The 19,110-nt window shown below is 39.0% G+C and overlaps 1 protein-coding gene across 3 annotated transcripts in view; it reads left to right on the top strand.

Moving 5' to 3' along the window:
- Nucleotides 1-2,720: 2,720 nt before the first annotated feature.
- Nucleotides 2,721-19,110, top strand: part of LOC116708956 (G patch domain-containing protein 2-like) — a 49,891-nt gene continuing 33,501 nt past the window's right edge. For all 3 annotated transcript variants that reach the window (XM_032547139.1, XM_032547137.1, XM_032547136.1), the window contains exons 1-8: nt 2,721-2,811; nt 4,322-4,975; nt 12,632-12,693; nt 13,162-13,305; nt 13,629-13,708; nt 13,798-13,862; nt 13,944-13,983; nt 14,073-14,164. In XM_032547139.1, the coding sequence (XP_032403030.1) occupies nt 4,326-4,975; nt 12,632-12,693; nt 13,162-13,305; nt 13,629-13,708; nt 13,798-13,862; nt 13,944-13,983; nt 14,073-14,164 (1,133 nt within the window). In that variant the 5' untranslated portion in view covers nt 2,721-2,811; nt 4,322-4,325. The remainder of the gene's footprint in view (nt 2,812-4,321; nt 4,976-12,631; nt 12,694-13,161; nt 13,306-13,628; nt 13,709-13,797; nt 13,863-13,943; nt 13,984-14,072; nt 14,165-19,110) is intronic.

Genomic DNA, 19,110 nt, shown 5'->3' with positions numbered 1-19,110 from the left:
AATGTGACTCAGTTACACCAATTTTGTCAGGCAGAATGGGCCAGAACTTCAACAAACTTGTGAGAAACTTGTGGAAGGAAACTGAAAAGGTTGGATTTAAGTCAAACAGTTGAAAGAAATATAAATGGCGAGGAAATACATGCAAACTTTGGATTTTGAAATTATTAATAAATAAATCTCTGACATTTTTTTTCCTGTTATTGTGACATTTAGCAGATATAAATTATTTTGGACCTAAAACAGAAGAAGTTTGGTCTGCTTTAACTTCAGACAGTGAGAAAAATGTTGTGTCCTTTTACTAGGTGCATGTAAACGTCTGGTTTCAACTTTAAATGACTGTTTCAAACTTAAAGCTTTGGCTTTAAAAGGGAAATCTGTGGTGCCGTGGTGACTGAAAGTGAGCCCCCAAAGGAGATTTGGCTTTGGACCTCATAAAATCCTCAACCAGCTCTGCTTTGTGAAGCTCACATCCCTTCATTTTTCATAATTCCTTTAAAAGTATTTCATACAAATTAGCTGTTCTTGCAGAAGTCTCATTGAAAAGAGAAATTACATGTCAGATAAAGCATTTTATCACCAAAGAAAGACCAGACATTGTACATAGAGGAATTGGGAAGATGGTAGAAACAATGAATATTAAGTGGCAAAGTATCTAAAGCTGCTGACTAAATTGAAACAGTATATCCTGAGGGGAAAAGGTTTCCAAATTGCTAATTACTGCCTCTGAAAGGGGCTCTGTTTCTGATATGTTTGCTTGTGAAAGACTTCCACTTAATGAAGCAGTGGCTCAAGTTTTTTTTCTTCTTTCTTTTTTTAATATTCCCACTCTCTGGTTTTCAGTATTCTCTCTGGGCTTTCCTCCCAGGCCAGAACAATGGTGGACCCAGGAGCCCAGCTTCCCCACAGGCCCCAAACGAGAACAAGCCAGGAGCTGGGAACTGACGGAGCTGCTCAGCTTGCTGAAATGTGGAGGAGGCAGATAAGGGGCCAGCGGCACAGAGAGGCCCTCTCCCCTGGGCCCAGGGGGAAATTTGCAGTTATTAAGAGAAGATGAGAACGATTAAATAGCTTTTGTACTCGTTTTCACAGACTTTTCTTTTTTATTATTTGGGCTGTCTTCATCTGATAGATGAAAGAAGTGGCAAATGACTTTCCTGCCTGATTCTGCAACAGCACTGGCTTTTGAAAGCAACTCTTCATTACAGAGAGCTGTCTTTTAGCAGAAAAACAGATATTGTCTATAAAGTTACCATAATGAGATCACTTTCTGCAGTACCGTGCAAAGCATCTACATCCCCTAAACTTTTTCAACAACAAACTTAATTGTATTTTATTGGGATTTGTGTGATAGACCAACACAAAATAGTGAGTACTTAACAAGTGGAAGGAAGATAAAAGATTTTCTTACATGACTGTCTTTTATTTAACTGCATCCATCATCCTATGAACTCTGACCAGCATTCCCACAGTATGGTTCTGCCACCACCAGGTTTCACCACTGGAATTGTGATTTCCAGTGTTTACTTTACTTCCCACATGCATATAGCTTTTTAGGATAAAAAGATCCATTTTTGTCTCATGTGACCAAAGCATCTTCTTTCTCATATTTGCTGTGCCCCCCAAATGGCTCATGACAAATTTTCCTGTCAACATATTTTTGTACCCGAGTTGAGACTTTTTGCATCTCCCCCAGAGTTACCATGGATGTCTGGGTTGGTAGATTTATGATTTTGCCAAACTCTTTCCATTTTTTAATGATTGGTAGAATAGTGCTCTTTGAAATTTTAGATCAGAATTTTGCAAAACTGTTTTAAAGCTACAGTATGTAACTTTTACAAAAATATGTTTTTACATATTACTTAAAACTGTCGTTATGTTGTAACAGTATAATATGAAACAGATCCTTTGTGAAAAGATCAAGCTCCTACATCTCCTCCCTGAGATTGAGGGTCCTCCTGGCTCTGCTAATCAGAGCCAGGAGAAGCATCTAGAGCTGTCAGTCAACCTCACGTATGTGCTGCAAAATGTGCTAGTGGCAGAGAAACAACTTACCATGACAGAAAAACTGTTTATCTGCGTCATCGGTAGCCAAACCTGAACATTCATGGTAGCTTCTGATGTGGCGAACCACCTGTAACGTAGCAGAGATCAGGGGAGGTTGAGAGCAGCATGTACATGAGGATGATTCACAGCTCTAAGACCTTCCTTCTGGCTCTGTTCAGTTGTTACTGACCAGGAGCACTGTATTACTGTAGTTAACAGCAGGTCCATTAGGAAAAGTCAGTCAATTTTTCACATATCTGTCTCAAATCACACTATCATGACATCAAACGTTTTAACAAATATGTAAAAAACATATTTTCGCACTGTAAAAGTTTTGCTTAAAAACTTTTGTTTTTAACGATATCCAGTGTAAATATAAAACATAGTCTGCAAATAATGACTTAATTTACTAAGGGAAGAAAGGTATTCAAACCTGGCCACCCTATTGCTACATATAACTTGTAAACAAGACACGTAAACTCTTCTGATTCAGGCAGAAACGAACTCCAACCTCAGAGCATATTCTGACACTACAGAGACAGTTTCATGATAAAAAACTGAATGAGTCTAAGGACGTCGTGTAACAGAGGTCAAAGAGTTATCTGGGTTTTGGCAGACCGGCATGTGGCTTCCTATCTGCATGAACTCGTGTTGTTTTGGAACTACGTCACAGCGAGGCGGAGCCACCTGATTGGCTGCACTGCAGGGCGGAAGTGCGTCTGTTTTCCCAGCTGGGAGCTGAAAACAAAACAAGACAAGCAACGACTGGTGAGTGTTCAGAGCCTTTGGAGTGTAATTGTTATTTTTAGCTTCATAGTAGATATGTAGAAATGGTTTCTGTGTGACAATGACCGCGTTAAGCGCTCATAAATGGCTCGGTTCATTGGTGGTTCGGGAGATATTTGTCTGTCCTTGTGCCGAGCTCACATGTGAGCTGTTATGTAACAGCTCGGAGCATGCAGATTACTATAGCGTGCCTCTGCTGTTGTTCTGCTGCAGTGATGCTGCAAAGCTGCCCTGCAGCATAACACAATGGTCATAAAGACATTTTAAGCTTTTCTTGGCGGCTGGAAAAGTGCACACGCTTTTGGTGGTCTCCTCTGTACTGATGTAATCAAATGAGAAGCAGCTCTTGTTCGAGCTTCATCAATGCTTTGCTGCTTGACTTAAAATCACCCTGCTGTTATCTCTGAAAGGCTGCATAATTAGTGAATTACATGTGGTAATATAGAGAAATCAGTGGATCAGAGTTTTCTCTTTTCCATTCAGATTTTTCTTGTAATCTCCTGTGAATGTTTTTCATTGTTACTTAAAATGATGAAGAACCTCAATCTGCAAGCTGTACCTATTGGTGTTTTAGCACTCTTTTCTTGGCGCCAAAAATGTGTAATCTAAGTAGGCTACAGATATTCTTGACGTTTTTAGAATTAACTCTGTAGCTAATGTGCAACAATCAACTGACCAGAGGTCAATTTTGATAGATGATTTGTTGGTAAAATAGTACAAAATCAGTTTGATTTTTCATCCATTTTCATCCATTTTTGGTCGATAAACACATCAACAAACAGAACGTTCTTTGATGTTTGAGCTGACTCAGAAACAGATAAAAGTTAAACAGAGAATTTGATTTTTCATAGGAGGAAGTAGTTCAAAATAGTTATTCCCAAGAGTGGAGGCTGTCCTTCCAGGTCAAGTCTCCTAGTGCTTGGAAAAGACTTGATAGTAATATTAAATATTCAATAATATGAACACTTTCTAATACTGTCTGACTTTCCTTTTCGAGAATAATGAAGTATTGTTAAGCTCAGTTTAATTGAATTTTTGAGTTTCAGTAGCTAATTAGAGAACTAATTGACCCCAGACTTGTATCACTTGGTTAATATAAAAAATTAAGTGAGAAAAATAATGTAAAATTTAAAATTTCTCCACTTCTTGGATTCTGTGATGCACAAACATAATTTTTTTGTTTGTGCATCACAAACAAATGGACAGCCAAAATTGCAGTTATTTCTGATAAGGAATTAAATTTTCTTTTTAATTCTATTGCCTATTTTCATGATACATAAAGAGAAATTAGCTGATGTTTGAAAAAAGGTAGAAAAAGGCAGGCATAGAATAGAAAATAGAGAATTATCTCTTGATGTGAGTTTTTATAACTTCCAAAACCAGTGATCTTCAAAGAAGCTGCTTCTTCTTTGTTCATCAGTGCTTTCAGATTGCTGTGTTGTGTATTTGTACATCAGTTGACTGATTTAACTCTTTCCTCTGTGGTTTCCAGAACCATGATGGATGAGCTGGTGCAGGACCTGGTGTCTGCACTGGAGCAGGCCTCTGAGCAAAACAAGTTAGGGGAGCTGTGGGAGGAAATGGTCCTCAGTCCGCTGCAGCATCGGCGACAGATCCGGCGGCGCAGAGGTCGGAAGCGCCTTCACGAGTCCTCCGTCTATCCGGTGGCACGCAGACGTCGCTGGATTGAGGCTTCTGAGTCCAGCCTGGATGAGGCCAAAGAATACAGGGAGAACATATCCTCCACCTTCACCACCGCTGTGGCAAACCACAGCGACTCAGATGATATGGCCACCACTGACCACTGGCCTCGTGTCGTCGGCGGCCCTGTCAGATCCAGACACCCATCTTGGCCAGAGTCCGATTCCTTCACCGACAGTAATCCAGGACAGCCACTCAGAAGACGCAGGAAGGTCAAGCGTATGACTTCTGACATGACGGTCAGACTTCAGCAGAAGTTGCATGATGGAAAGAAGAGGCACAGGCCATCTAAGGTTCAGCGTTTGTCAGGAAGTAGGAGGAGGTCGAGCAGCTGGACTGGACCTGAGAGACAGACAGACGGAGGCAGAATGATGGGAAAGGAGTGCTGGAAAAGAAAGATGGCGAAGGAACGTAGAGACGGTCCAGATGAGAACATGTCTGATGGGTAATGTGATCTCTATATAATTTTCATGTTGAAAACTGCATAAAATTTTTATTTTATATTAAAAGGAAAATAAGGGATTTTGATGCTGATTTCATTAGAAAATATCTATAAAACTTTACATGTTGAGTTGGCCACATCAATATAAAGCAGATAATTTTGACCTAGAGGGAGAAAGCTAAATGGTTTTAAATATTGTTACGAATAGATAATCTAAAAGTGTGGCGTGCATATGTACTCTACACTCTTACTCTGATACAATTTAATAAAATCCAGTGCCACTAAATGCCTGTGGAGGTCACCAAATCAGTAAACGTGTGTGTGTAATTTAAACTTAATATAAATCCAGCTGTTCTATGAAGGCGTGTTAGAGAACATTAACAAATAAGAAGCATCATCAAGGAATGCAACAGTTAGCTATGATAATCTAATAGAGGATTGGTCAATCCATCATCTGAAAATGGAAAGAGTATAGTATTACTGTAAACCTTGTTTTGAATCAGTGACATAACAATAAACTATATTGAATTGAAATTATTGTGAAACATTGTGGTGGCATCTTAGGTGAGAGAAGACTGGGATTGAGGTTCACCTTGCATCAGGACAAAAGCCCTAAACGTACAACCAGAATTTCTATTAAATAGTTTAGATCAAAGCATAACCATTCTTTAAAATGGCCCAGTCAAAGATTGCAAGTCAGATGCAAATAAATTTAATTTTCACTTTAGGAATGATCAAGCATCTCCATGTGCAGATCTGGTAGAGACAAAACCCTAAGCGACTTTCTGCCATGTGTTAACTCAGAGGGACTGAAACACATGGCAAACGTTTTAGATTTTTTCTGAAAAGTTTGAAAACCATATGTGTTCTTCCTTTTCATTTCACTTCATATTTTTGTACTTCTTTGTGTTGGTCAGTCACATAAAATCCCAAACCCCAACAATTCTGAAGGGACTGTTTTTAGTTTAAGAATGAATAAATTAACAAGTTACATTTAAAATGATCTAAGTGGTAATCAGTCGCATTATTAGCATTCAGCCTGTCCTCTTAGCCTGAACTCATTCTTCTTTATTTTGAAGTGTTGACATTATAAATGGATGACAGTCTTCATCCTTATCTCTTTTACCTGCTATGATGATGAGGGAGGGATCTTTGGCAGCTCTGCCCTCAGGCATCTCCCAGCTCATTATTGCCCTTTGAAAACTATTGTCACAAATAAATAAGTGACTTGGTATGGTATTGATTTGTTTTGAAATATATGCCTGACTTTGGGTTGGTAATTAAAGTTCTGTTTGTCCCACAGTCCCAGAATAAACTCTCCTGTGTGCATTTCGTTTCACTAAGCTAAGTGTGGATCTTACTTTCACCAGAAAGGGGCTTTATAAGCCAAATTGATTGTTACATTATATTTAGTAAATGTATAAAAACAAGAATGAAACTGCAGAGGTAAATGTAACCTTGAAAACAGCTGTCAAATTGGGTGTCAATTTTATACTTTAAAGGGGCTGCATTATGTATATTCCAGGGTCATGATTGCATTTTATAGCACAAAGAAGCAGCTATGTTACCTTCAGTTGTTATAAAAATGCTTTATATTTCAAAAATAACTTAAAAGAAATTTGACCTCCCAATGTAACACCTTGAAATTGAGCCTCTCTTCAAAGGAAAGAGGCTTCTCTTTAAGTAGCTCTTATTTTTTTGACACTCCACCTTAAGCATGTTTCTACAAATCCACACACAAACTTCTAGTTGTATTTTTAATGGACATTACAAATACCGTTGACATTAATCCATCCTCATAAATCACAGAAACAGGCTTTAATACCCTTTAAAGTCTTCTGTCTGGATAAACCCATGGTTTAGACTTAAAAGTGGTTTCAGCTGACCACAGCGTTGTGTTTACATTCTTTCTGTGCAACTGATACAAGCTTGTGTCCAAAGATGAGGACAGGCTTTCCACCTTTGAGTTGATGTATGGTTTCACCTATTCATAACACAGTTTCTAGTTACATCCTGGATGCTGTAGTGAAGTGTGCTGAGTGACGATGGTTTTCAATAGCAGTCCTTAGTCCATGTGTTTATATTGATCCTGGTGGGATGACAGATTGTGATGCTTGTCTTTTGCATAGAGGTTTTCTTCACACTCGTTGAGTCTTTTCATTGTACAGTCCTACACAGAAAACCCATACTCTTGTTATATTTTCCTTCTGCTGTTTTATGTATTAGACAAAAAAATAACTAGTGCTGCAAACAACAATTATTTTAGTAATCTATTGTGATTGTATTGATTATTCTAATAATTTATCAGATTAGAAAGTTGCCATATTATGCAGCTTTTAATTTAACCACCTAAGTTTTATTTATACAGTTTTAGAAATATAATGTAAGACGGAAATAAATTAATAATTCAATTCATTTTTAAAATAAAGAAATAAAATGCTTATTTCCTAAACTGCAACAAAATATGTACTCTCTTCACATTTAGCTTGATCATTTGTAGCAAATAATGCAGTATGTGAAAAGCTCAGCCTTTTTAGCTTGACTTAACATGAATACAGTGTAGGGCTAATTTCTTGATTAGTTTTTGGATTAACCAATTACCTGGATATCAAAAGGTGATTACACTGCAAAAAGCACAAAATCTTGTCAAGTATTCTTTGTCTAGTTTCTGGTGAATAAACAAGACATTTTTCCCATGTTATAAGTGAAATAATTTGCCAGTGGAACTAGAACATTTTTATCAATATTAAAAAAACACTGACTCAAAACGAGCCCCTAGGACTTGATGAAAAGTTACTTGTAAGTTAGTTTTGTCTTATTTGAAGTGTACTAAGACATTTGTGTTAGGAACTGGACCAAACATACTTGATAAGATTATGTGTTTTTGCAGAGTACCGGTAATAGGAAATTTTATTTTATTTTTCACAGAATTTGAACTGAGTTAAGCTAAAAATGCCATTTTAGGAGTTCTGGGTAGAACAGGTTTAGCAACAAAGAAGGTTTATTTTCTCGTAAATGCAAAATGTATATATTTTAGCAAATTTTGACTTGATTATTGCTCTGAGTATGTTATGTTTGCCTTTTTTAGTCAGTACACTGTTGTTGGCGATTAATCAATTACCAAAATAGTTGACAAATTTTTCAAAGATCAAATAATCACTATTAATCTGATTAATTGTTTCAGCCTTAAATATAATGGTCAGCTTCTTGTTTTTCTTCAAGTGCTTATTCTTTTTGCAGATCTCATTATCATCTGATCATATGAAGCACATGAGCAACTGAAGTAGCCGTTAATGGAGCAGAGAAAGCTTTACGTCTTCAAGTTTAATTTGTGCTGACCTCTTCAGCCCCTAAACGGTATTTGTTTTCTTACTTTATGGAAAAATCAATAGCCTTTCTGACAGAAAACAGCCCAGGAGAAGAAATAAATGGGAGCGCCTAAGCGTGCTGTCAATCATTTCTCACTTACACAACTGCAACAGTCTTGATTGCTGCTCAGTGGACTGCCACTCTGTACTGAGAGCTGAACAATCAAACGGTTAAGCCTTGATGGAGGCAAAGGGGTATTAACAAATGGCAGCAGGGATGAGGGCCTGACAGTGTTACAACAGCAATATTTATACTTTGAGGCTGTGTGGTCCATTGGATGTCAGACACAGATGCCATTGTTGAACCATGTGGATGCCTTTGGTCTCTTTTCATACTGTTAACCTTTTTCATTTAGAGCATTTGGTCTGCTGAAATGTGTCCCTCCTCAAGGTCACTCTCCTTATGTGCACACCGAGTTGAGCTTCACCTTCAGCCACCCAAGTGCAGGGAGAGCAGATGTTGGAAGCTCCAGTTGGACTCCACATCCTTGATTAGACCTGGCCCTGCCTGCTGGCACTGAGGCCACCTGGCACCCAGGCTGGCCCAGCAAGCAGCCCTAACCTGTGGGTAGCGGCTTCCCGGGCCCAGCCTCCGTCTCCAGCTGTGTGCCGCTTATGTTGATGTTGACTTCTTGGGAGGAAAAAAAAAACAAAAGCCTCTCAGAGCTTGCTCCGCTCTGTTGTGCTGTAATTTAGATTTTGAGAACTCCATGAGGAGTTTTTGAGGAGGCAGTTCAGCATTTGGTGAAGTTAATTTTAATAAATCTCTGAGACTAATCCAATTACTGCAGCTCAGGGAGGGTGGGATAACCTTATAATCAGACACCAATGGAAGAGGGCACAGATTTGGGTTGAAGCGACTTGTTTGAAGAGCTCGCAGATCCATTGTTATCAGCACTTTGCTCCCCTCCAACGTTCGTCTCCTTTATTCCTCTGCAGAATGAGCCTAGGCTCAATAAATGGTGGCTTGCCTGTAATCTCTGTGCAAACTGGTCTGCCTCTCCCAGGAGCTGAGGATTATATCCTAATGATTAGTGCTCATCTGGATACTGTGTTTGGCTTCTCCTCTTTGGCTTGTGTAGAGACAATTGGGCCATATGGGGAGTTCAGTTTATCTCCTTTAACTATGGAGTTTTGCCCTTGCTCCCTTTAACATACAGTGTCTAGTAAAAGTACTCATACCCACTGAACTTGGAGTTTTATCCAACAACAAACAACAGTATATTTTTATTAGGATTCTATGTGCCATACTAACACAAAGTAGTCCATATTTGGTAAGTGAAAGAAAAGTGATACATGATTTCCAATTTTTTGACTAAACATATCAAAAAAGTTTGAGGTGCGAGTTGGTACGTTGGAGAATGCCCCTTCACTCCAGTTTTTGCTACAAGTCAGCGATAACTGCTCTTAAAGTTGAACCTCCTCCCAGTGTCAGGTGTTTTGCAACTTTTTTAGGTTTCCTTTCAGGATTTTCTTGTATTTTGTGTGTTCAGATGATGGGAATTGTTCATTTTCATCACACATACAGTAATGTTTGCATATAGTCAAAAAAGGTCACTTTCTTCCTCGTGTTTGTGGTATTCTCTTCGTGTCTCGGGTAAACTTCAGAAGAGTCTTCTTATGGCTTACTTTTGGCAATGACTTTGTTCTTGTCACTCTTCAGTAAAGTATTTTTAAGTGTACAATTACCGTAATAGTTGTGATGTTAACCGATTCCCGTATCTGAACTCTGGAGAACTTGCTTCTCCATGGACGCCTTGGACATCTTGGCTCTTCTCGGACTTGGGCTCCCCCTACCTTACCAGTCAGTTTAGTACTTTTGAAATCTAGTAAATAATCTCAGTAAAGTTCTAAATTCAGAAGAAAAAAATCTATATTTTTAAATACACTATAAATTTGATTTATCTCTGGCAAAGGTCACCACTTAATAAAGAAAACATATTTTGTCTCATGAAAATGGGTTTGTCAGTTTAATGAGTCTCTCAATAAATGTTAATACCCGTGTTTCTTATACGTGGCATAAACTTTCTCCAAAAAGCTGAAGAAATTATTTTTATTTTAAAAAACTGAAGAAGAAATGTGTTCCTTGCTGGTCCTTAACAGCATGAAATGTGCTAACACCATAATAATTGTCTTTGTAAATGTCCAAACCTGCGTCCTCCACTGTACTGTGTGCATCAAATGTCAGCAGATGTTTCCATCGTTACTGAGGAGCGGCCCGGGGAATCAGTCTGGAGAGACGGGGTTGAAGGCGTTGGATGAGGGAGGATGGGGGAGGAGGGACAGTCCAGGGCTGGGCCAGACATCTTCCAGATTCCCAGGAGATGCCGTCTCCCCTTTCGCATCTGCTTCTCTTGGATGTTCGGGGAGATGATGTGTGACCATCTGGTCACAGATCAGATGGACAGTCTGGATGGACGTTTTCTTATCCTGACGTCACTCAGAGCCCTGTGCAATATGGCGAAGCTCTGTATCAGCACATATCGAACCCTCCAGGTGTCTCCTGCAAGCAAGGTCAGAGATGATAAACAGGAAGCAATCTGCAAGAGAGTCAGGGAAACTCAGCTTCTGCTCCATTAGAGTAACACAAAGTTCAATTCTTAAACAATACAGCTGCCACTGTCGAGTCAGAATCCTTGACATTTTTGTCATATAAAATGCTTAACTTTTTGCTGTAATTAATGACTGCAGCTTATTTCTCTTTATTTGTTATAAAACAAATAAAACAAATTCTTACAGTATAAAACTGCAGCGTTCAACACTCTGCAAAATCATTAAACCACCTCTTAAATGTACTTTCCTTCCAAGGCGTAAGTCTTTCTTTTCAATTTTCTAAAACATCTAAATTGTAGACATTTTTAGATTTTCTAAAACATCTCCTGACCTTTATTACTTTTGCTAAAAAATTTTTAACTGAAGTATGACAACACAATTTGTAATGCAAGTGGATCAGTTATTAAAATATTTATCTTCAGAGCAGAAATAATGTATTAACACGTTAATGAGAAATGTGTCACTGTAAAACATAGTTACACAGTTATTGTAAAACAGATATAATAGTTTTGGAAGTCACATTTAAAACTTTCTGTCATTACTTAGTAATGACAGGAACATTAATTGACAAACAATTAATGTTTGTCACATTAATTGTGATGTTTCATTTATTGAAATAATCATCAACTAATTTTGTAATTGATTAATTGTTTACTGGAGTATACAGACTCAAAAAAGTCCATTTGCTGAAAAAACAACATACTCAGAACATCAATTAAGCCAAGTCTGCAAAATAAGTATATATTTTGCATTTAAGATAAAAAAAAATCCTCTGTCTGTAGGTAATTTTTTTTCCCCCAAAACTTCTTAAGTGGTCTAGTTTTAGCTTCACCTGGTTCAAATTCATAAGAGGAATTGTATGTTATTTCATTTTAGGCAATAAAATGCTTATTTTTTCATTTAAAAAAATAATTGAATCACTTGTTTTTTTATGTATTTCTAACATTGTATAAAAAAGGTTTATAATGTTAAATGAAAAATCTGAAAATACTGATTATTTTCAATTTGATTAATTATCAGAATAATTGATTGAATAATCAATTACTAAAATAATGATTTAGGTGCCATCCTGCAACTTATATTTTTGGCTACCACTCTTAGTGACTGGCATTATTGAAATAGCAGTTTCCAAGTGTATTCCCTTATGAATAATGATCTTAGCTTTGAGATTTCCAGTAAGAGGGTGCCGGAGGGTGTGGAGGGGACCAGCAGTGGGGCGGTCTGGATGGTAAGCGATGGCAGCCCACACAGCAGATGTCAGCCAGTTGCTGCGTGGAAGTGGTGGCATGTCTGTGGATTGCTGTGTGTGTGAGGGGCACACCCAAAGGGAGGGGTGGCCAGGGGGACTGTGCTTCTCAGTGCTGTCATCCTCCACAATGTGGGCCAGATTAGATTGGAGCTGACAGCGGAGGATATTCAATTAGATTGTTCGTGTCACTCAGTGGCTTCGATCAGAGTCCCTCCTGATGCCTTTGTGTTCGCCATCGCAACGAGGCAGAAACACACAGCGCTCTGTCTTTTTGTGTCATTTCTATTCATGTCGACCTCCGGCTTTGCTCTTTTTCATTATTTTTGCTACTGAATGCCACATTTTAGATATTGATATTTCAGGGGCAATGTAAATTCTTAATTTACATTGTTCACTTTTCAGATTCCATAACATTCATCCGACCTCCAAAGAGATCCAAACAAGTCCTAGATTCTTATTCTCTTTTTCCCTTGTGTCTTTTCTTTGCAGGGAAACCAGCAGCACGTGCAGCAGTGACCCCGGCCTGTTCACCAATGATGAAGGAAGACAAGGTATCACGAACTGATCTGCCTTAACATATAGCATTTTATGAAAAATTTGTGAACATGCCTGTGCTCAATTCTGAGTGAATTCTGGGGCTGGATAAAGAGGTTTGGCTACAATGGGCTGGTTGCTGGGCACCCAGGCGACTCTAATAAGACGTTGTCATGTCGTGTTAATGAGCGCTGAAGCCTTTGCTAATCTCATTAGCCGCGGTGGGGCCGGGCGGCCTCTGATTTAACAGTTGTCACTACACCTTGACTGTGAGAGGCATGGTTCCTGTGGACAGTTTGCAGAGTGACAGGCCTGAGATCAGCTCGCTGTCTGGGGAAGAACCAGTGTTGTCTGGTGCTGTGCAGTCCACTGAGAAACTTCAGGCTTTTAAATTTGCCCACAATCAAAATGGTTTAGAAAAAAATCAATGTTTATCAGGCGATATCGCTCCAATCAATAATGCATTTACCTTCCCATGTGTTCAGGTGATGATGAGCAGAGCGACTGGTTCTTTGAGGGGGACTGCGGAGTCGGCCTGCTGCCCAACTGGGACTCTGACAGTCCACTTTCACTTGAGGATAGACAATCCTCCACCAACTTTCTCCAACCTGCACGGCGCGCTGTTAGAGGTGGTCAAAGTTTTTATATTTCTTTTTAGGGATATAACTGGGGGACTCTGTGATGTTCAGACTTCATGTGGGCGAGTCTCAGGGTTGCTGCACAATTTGGAAAAACTGTCAGACTGTCAGAGTTTTTCAGGTCTGCATTAATATAAAAAAGTGACATTCATCCATACTTCCAAATACGTAGCCAGCCAGTTAGTGAATTGATTGACTGGCTAACTAGTCATGTCTTTCTTTATACACATACAGTACAATAAACAAAAAAAATATCCATTGGTTTCAATCAGCTGTGAGGAAAAGGAGATAAAGTTATTTTTTACTTGTTGCAGGGTATCATTCACGCCCTAAACGATTGGCTTGTTCTGCTGCCTGCTGCATCAGGCGGGACAGGAGGCGTCTTCCTAGGAAGGTAAAAGAAATGTGTCCTCATTCATGTTAAAGAAGCCGAAAACTGTTGTACCAACTTTGCTTTGTTTTGTTTCAACTTTTGTTGAACAGAGCAACAACATGCCGGTGTTTGTGGAAAGACTGAGACATTTCACTGCAGATCATTGCCAGAGAAAGTAAGACTCACAAAGAGATCTTACTGAAACTGAGGTTGCCATGTGGATTTTACCATTCATTGTTTCGTTGTATCCTTTTAGATTCTGGCTGCCTTCTGTTGGGAATCAAGACAGAAACCAGGCATGTTATGATATCAAATCCTTTTTATGTAATTTTGCTTTTGTTCTGTTAAAACTTTCAATGTTAAATTTGATACTTGAAATTTACAGCTGAACCCTTTGTGCCCACTACCGATGTGTCCCAGTGACATGATGTCAGAAGGTTCCTATGTCAGATGTTCCCCTCCATCCATCAGAAGCAGGTAGGTAATGACAAAGTTAAACAAAGCACCATTGTCTCCTTTATTGTTGTTTGCAGATTAAAAAACAAGTATATATATATTAATTTCATTTGCTTTGGAGCAAATACACACTTTGGTTACACCTATTGTATCTTGCAAAAGTATAGTTCATTATTTTAAAGCAGAAGTGAGATAATAATGGTTGTTTTTTTAGAATCTGTGGTATGTACCAGAGTTGTGCTCTCCACAAGAGTGGCATTAATGGAAGATGAAATTTTGTGGCTTTCCTTTTAAAAGGAAAGCCACAAGTAGTATTATTTGCTATATTTGACAATGGCTGTATAATTGAGACCATAAACATGTGGAAGAGCATGTTTTATTTGGTCTACATCACAGGTGTCAAACTCCAGTCCTGGAGGGCCACTGCCCTGCAACTCTTAGATGTGCCTCTGCTGCACCACACCTGAATAGAATAATTAGGTCATTAGCAAGGCTCTGGAGAACTGATCTACACAAGAAGGAGGTAATTAAGCCATTTCATTCCAGTGTTTTCTACCTGTGGCACATCTAAAAATTGCAGGACAGCGGCCCTTGAGGACTGGAGTTTGACACCCCTGGTCTACATACATAATGCTATTTGAGGCAGAAAACTCAGCAGAGAACTTTGAATAGACCATCCCCACTGTGACCCACTGTTGTGAGAATCACAGTGTAATAAGGATTTTTTAAAGCTGGGATATGGAGGCTGTTTAGATTTTGGAGGAAAATGAACTTGGCTAAATACCAGGAAATCTGAAAAACAACAGCTACTAGAACTACTTCATAACTGTACACTACTAAATGCTGTTTGTCACATAAAAACCCAGCAAAATACATTGATGTTTGTGGTTGTGATGTGACAAGACATGGAAAATACAAAATGGTGTTTATACATTTTTAAGGTACTGTAACCACATGGTATTTTTTAGTTTTATGTATTCAGATATGAATGGTCAAATATATTTTTTTCCTGTAGCTAATATTTTGACAAAATAAAATCTGTCCCATAATGAAAATCTAGTTCCAAAGTTCAAGCTAAGCCAACAACAGTAAGCCACTGAAGTACCTCTCAGATTCGCCTCAACTTAGTAGTTTTCAAGGTCAGGTTCTACAAATAGAGAAATGCTTTGTTGACTTAATGTTGATTTAAATTCCACCATTTCTGGGTCGGCAAAGAAGCGTTAGAGAAATCCAAAAGATGTTTGTCAAAGCGTCTCGTCGCTCCCAGTCTTCCCTGGAACAGTTGGATCTGCATGGGGAGCTGTTGAGGAACTGAGCAGCCCTCTTGGCCTGGAGACTGTGGGACTTCTCATTGTGTTGTTTTCACTCTGCCTATTTATTGTGCATTCCTAATTTTTGTTTCACACACACATATCCACACCCCTTTCCTTCTCCACTCTCTTGGGTTATTTCACAGAGCGCTCAGGCTCTTCTTGATGAGGGGCAGAAACACGACTGCTATGAAAAGCCCCCGACTTCTTAGGGCTTTCTTTTCTAAACTGGCCCTTTCTTCTCCACCTGAAAGGTTCCTTCAGATTCCAGTTTAAGGCATTGTGAATACTAATTTCTCCTATTAAAAAGCCCTCATATCCCTGCCATGCTCTCATTTGAATGACAGACTCAAGGGAGATCTCTTAATTCCTTTATAGTGGGATTCAAGACCCTTCACTTCAAAAAGTATAAATCATACTCCCAAATGAATGAGGGAGAGAGTGGGAGGGGATTGACGAGAGGGGCTTCTGATGTGTTTCGTTGGACGGTACAAACTGAATCCGTCTCCCCGAGGTGTTCAAATCCACTCTCCAGTGATACGGCTGCCTTGTGCTTACGACCCGACTGCTGGGTCAGTCAAGTTCATCCCAAACAATTACATGCAAACAGAAATGTGGTCGGTTTTGATTGGTTTTGAGAGGTATTATTACATTTTCGTTTTACTTGAAAATGTAATAATACCACTTGAACTTTTCACGTTTTTTCACAATACAACAGAAACCTTTTATGTATTTAATGGTATTGTATGCGACTCAAAGTAGTGAGTTGAGCACGTCATTTTAAAAATTTTGCAAATAAAAAAACATTTCAGAACATAATTAGTCAAGAGGGTTATGGTAACTCTGGAGGAGTTGTGAAGATCGAAAGCTGACAATCTCTTGCATTAGTTGTGCACTACATATTTCTGATTTTCATTGTTGGTAGAAATTCTCAAGAAGTCTTCAGAAATTTAGCAGAGGAAACAAGAGATATGGAAGAAGCTGCTTAAGTAAGAGAAAACAATTTGTGCAGAACAATAGCCTAACAATGCACCATCTCCTACATGATACATGGAAGTGACAACATCATTCTGTGGGCATGCATTTCTGGATGGATGTTGCTACATACAGGGCAAGTGTGGAATTAAACACTTTACATCTTGTGAAAGACTCGAGACTGGTGCTATGTTGGTTTTTGATGTAGGCTGTTTGGACAGTTTCCCAGGGCAGCGTTAGAAAGGGGGTAGACCCTCAGGAACTAGAAAATAAAATATGTATATTATCTGTTAGTTGTGCTCTGAAAAAGATTGCAACTATATGCCTGCGCGGAGTCCTAGGAAATCAGGTTACTAATGAAAAAAGAATCTTTATCTCTGACCCAACTCTGACAACCCTGAGAAGTGTCTATTGCATGTAAGATACTGACCACTTATAGAGACTCCATTAGACCTCAGGAAATTATTTTTCTCATGGTGATTTGTACAACAACCCATTTACCACCAAGGCTCAATCCTGGAATAACCCTGAAACCATTATTCCAGGATTGAACCTAGAATAACGGCTCAATCCGTTATTCCAGATATAACGGATTGAGCTGATTTTACCAGTGATTTTACACTGGTAAAATCACAAATTACCTGTGTGATTTTCCAGAATGAATCAAGCTTTAAACCATTCTGAACTATACCATTCCTGGTAGTGGCAGGATCATGCTGTGGGACTGCTTGCTGCTGGAACTACTGTTGCACTGCACAAAATCTAGGCAGCAATAAAGGATGTAGACCTCTTCATTTTAGCATCTCCATTTATGTTTTAGAGTGTTTTCTTCTTATCTTTGAATCTTTGTGGTAGCAGACGCAGTGTTTTGTGGGAATAGGTTGCATCGGGTCCACTGGCCACTTTAAAATGCATAACTGCCTCCCACCCGAGCTGCACAGGTCTAGCATCTTTTAGCTATTGACTTATTTATTCCTAAATGACACTTGCGCTACGAGATAAATCATAGTCTTACACCACTCCCTTCCCAGTTTTCATTTTAATTGTGAGATCACAGTGTCAGCAGTTAGTATATTGGTGTGAGTGGCCTATTGATTATTGATTTGGAGTTATTGATTATACTCCCTGGAGAGCCTAATCCTTTCTGATTCATTTGAATTCCTCTATTAATCTTGAGATCCCGCTCACACCTGAAGCAGCATGTACACTAATGAAAATAGATGGTCGTTTTTCTAACTGCGACTTCTCCCTCTGCTTTTGAGTCATCATTTCTAATTGATATATTTGCTTCTGGATGTGTGCGCTAAAATTACAATTGACCCCGTGTCAGTGCTGTTTTACTTTGCACCCTGAGGGACTTCATTGTGTTTTAAAGTCTCATATGACCTAAAAAAATCCGTCTTGTGCACATTTTCCTCTGTGTCCTTGTGTCTTTGATAGCATTTAGTTGTTGGCCCCCTTTTTGTTGCATAGAGCCTCAAAGTCAATCTTTGCTCCTGCATCACATTTAGTAAATTTAGACAGACATCTGTCGAGCTTTTGAAAACTGATGAAGTAACAGATGTTAAATAATATTAACACTGCAGTGCTTTTTTTTTTTTGCACAACTGCTGACAGTTGTAGCTTGCAGTTTCTGCTGAAATAATTGGTAGTATTTTCCCCTGCTTAATGAGCCAGCTGATAGTTTTCTCATGTTTGATTAGGATTGTGCTGTGTGCCTCAGTGGGCTCCGGATGGCCCTGAAGAGGCTCCGTCTCCCAGCACTCTGCAGCAGGAAAGGGCGCTTTCCTCCCTGCAGGCTGCAGGTTGGCTGCATGTCGCTGCCTCGATGCAGTGAGGAAGGAGATAGAGGGATGGCCCGCCATACATTAAGGCCAAATGCATCACAGTATTACTTTTAATGCCGCAGGCGTGCCTTGTGAAATAATGCGACGTTTAAATGTGGATCGATTTTGGAATTAAAAAGTTAGTTTGCAAAGATTTACTGTGGGGAGTTCAATGTCTGAGCTCTTTATCAGGGGCGCAAATGGCTGGTTATGTGCTGTCCGACAGAGGTACGATTGAGGGATCGATAGGCGCGTGATTTACTAACTGGAGTACAGGTAATCAATAAGTATAAAAGTAAATGAAATATGCATTACTGGGATTTTATTAGAGAAAGGTAGCAGGGAGAGAATAACGGTCAGGCCATTTATTTTTATATCTATTGATTATACAACATAGGGACTTCGCTCAAAGCATGCCCTGAACAGCTCTCAACACCCAGCGCCTGCACACCCGTCATGTGATTTATGGGTGTTGAGGTCATGGAATGGGTTGCCAGTTAAAATGCTGGCCTGATAGGACCTCGCTGTACAATGTGTCTGTAAGAGATGTGAAGCTTTATGCAGCCTGGTGTCTGAGGGGGATCTCCTACTTTTCCTCTGTCTGCATTTCTGCTGTTTTAAGATATTGTCTTGATGATTTATTGAGATATTCAGTTCATGTCACACTTTGTTTCTATTTGTTTAATGTAGTCTATGAAGAATATTCAAGATATAACATTACTAGATATATTAGCATTTTCTTGACTTGCTTAATTACAAAATTTATGTTATTTTTAAAAAACAACTGGTTACACAGTTTTGAATTATTCAAAGTTTTCTCTAATCCACACAGACTCAAAATGCATACACATAGCTA

The sequence above is a fragment of the Xiphophorus hellerii genome, chromosome 19, assembly GCF_003331165.1.
Source record: "Xiphophorus hellerii strain 12219 chromosome 19, Xiphophorus_hellerii-4.1, whole genome shotgun sequence".
Taxonomy (NCBI): Eukaryota; Metazoa; Chordata; class Actinopteri; order Cyprinodontiformes; family Poeciliidae; genus Xiphophorus; species Xiphophorus hellerii.
Note: the sequence above shows the minus strand (reverse complement) of the source record. Positions and strands in the feature narration are given on the sequence as shown.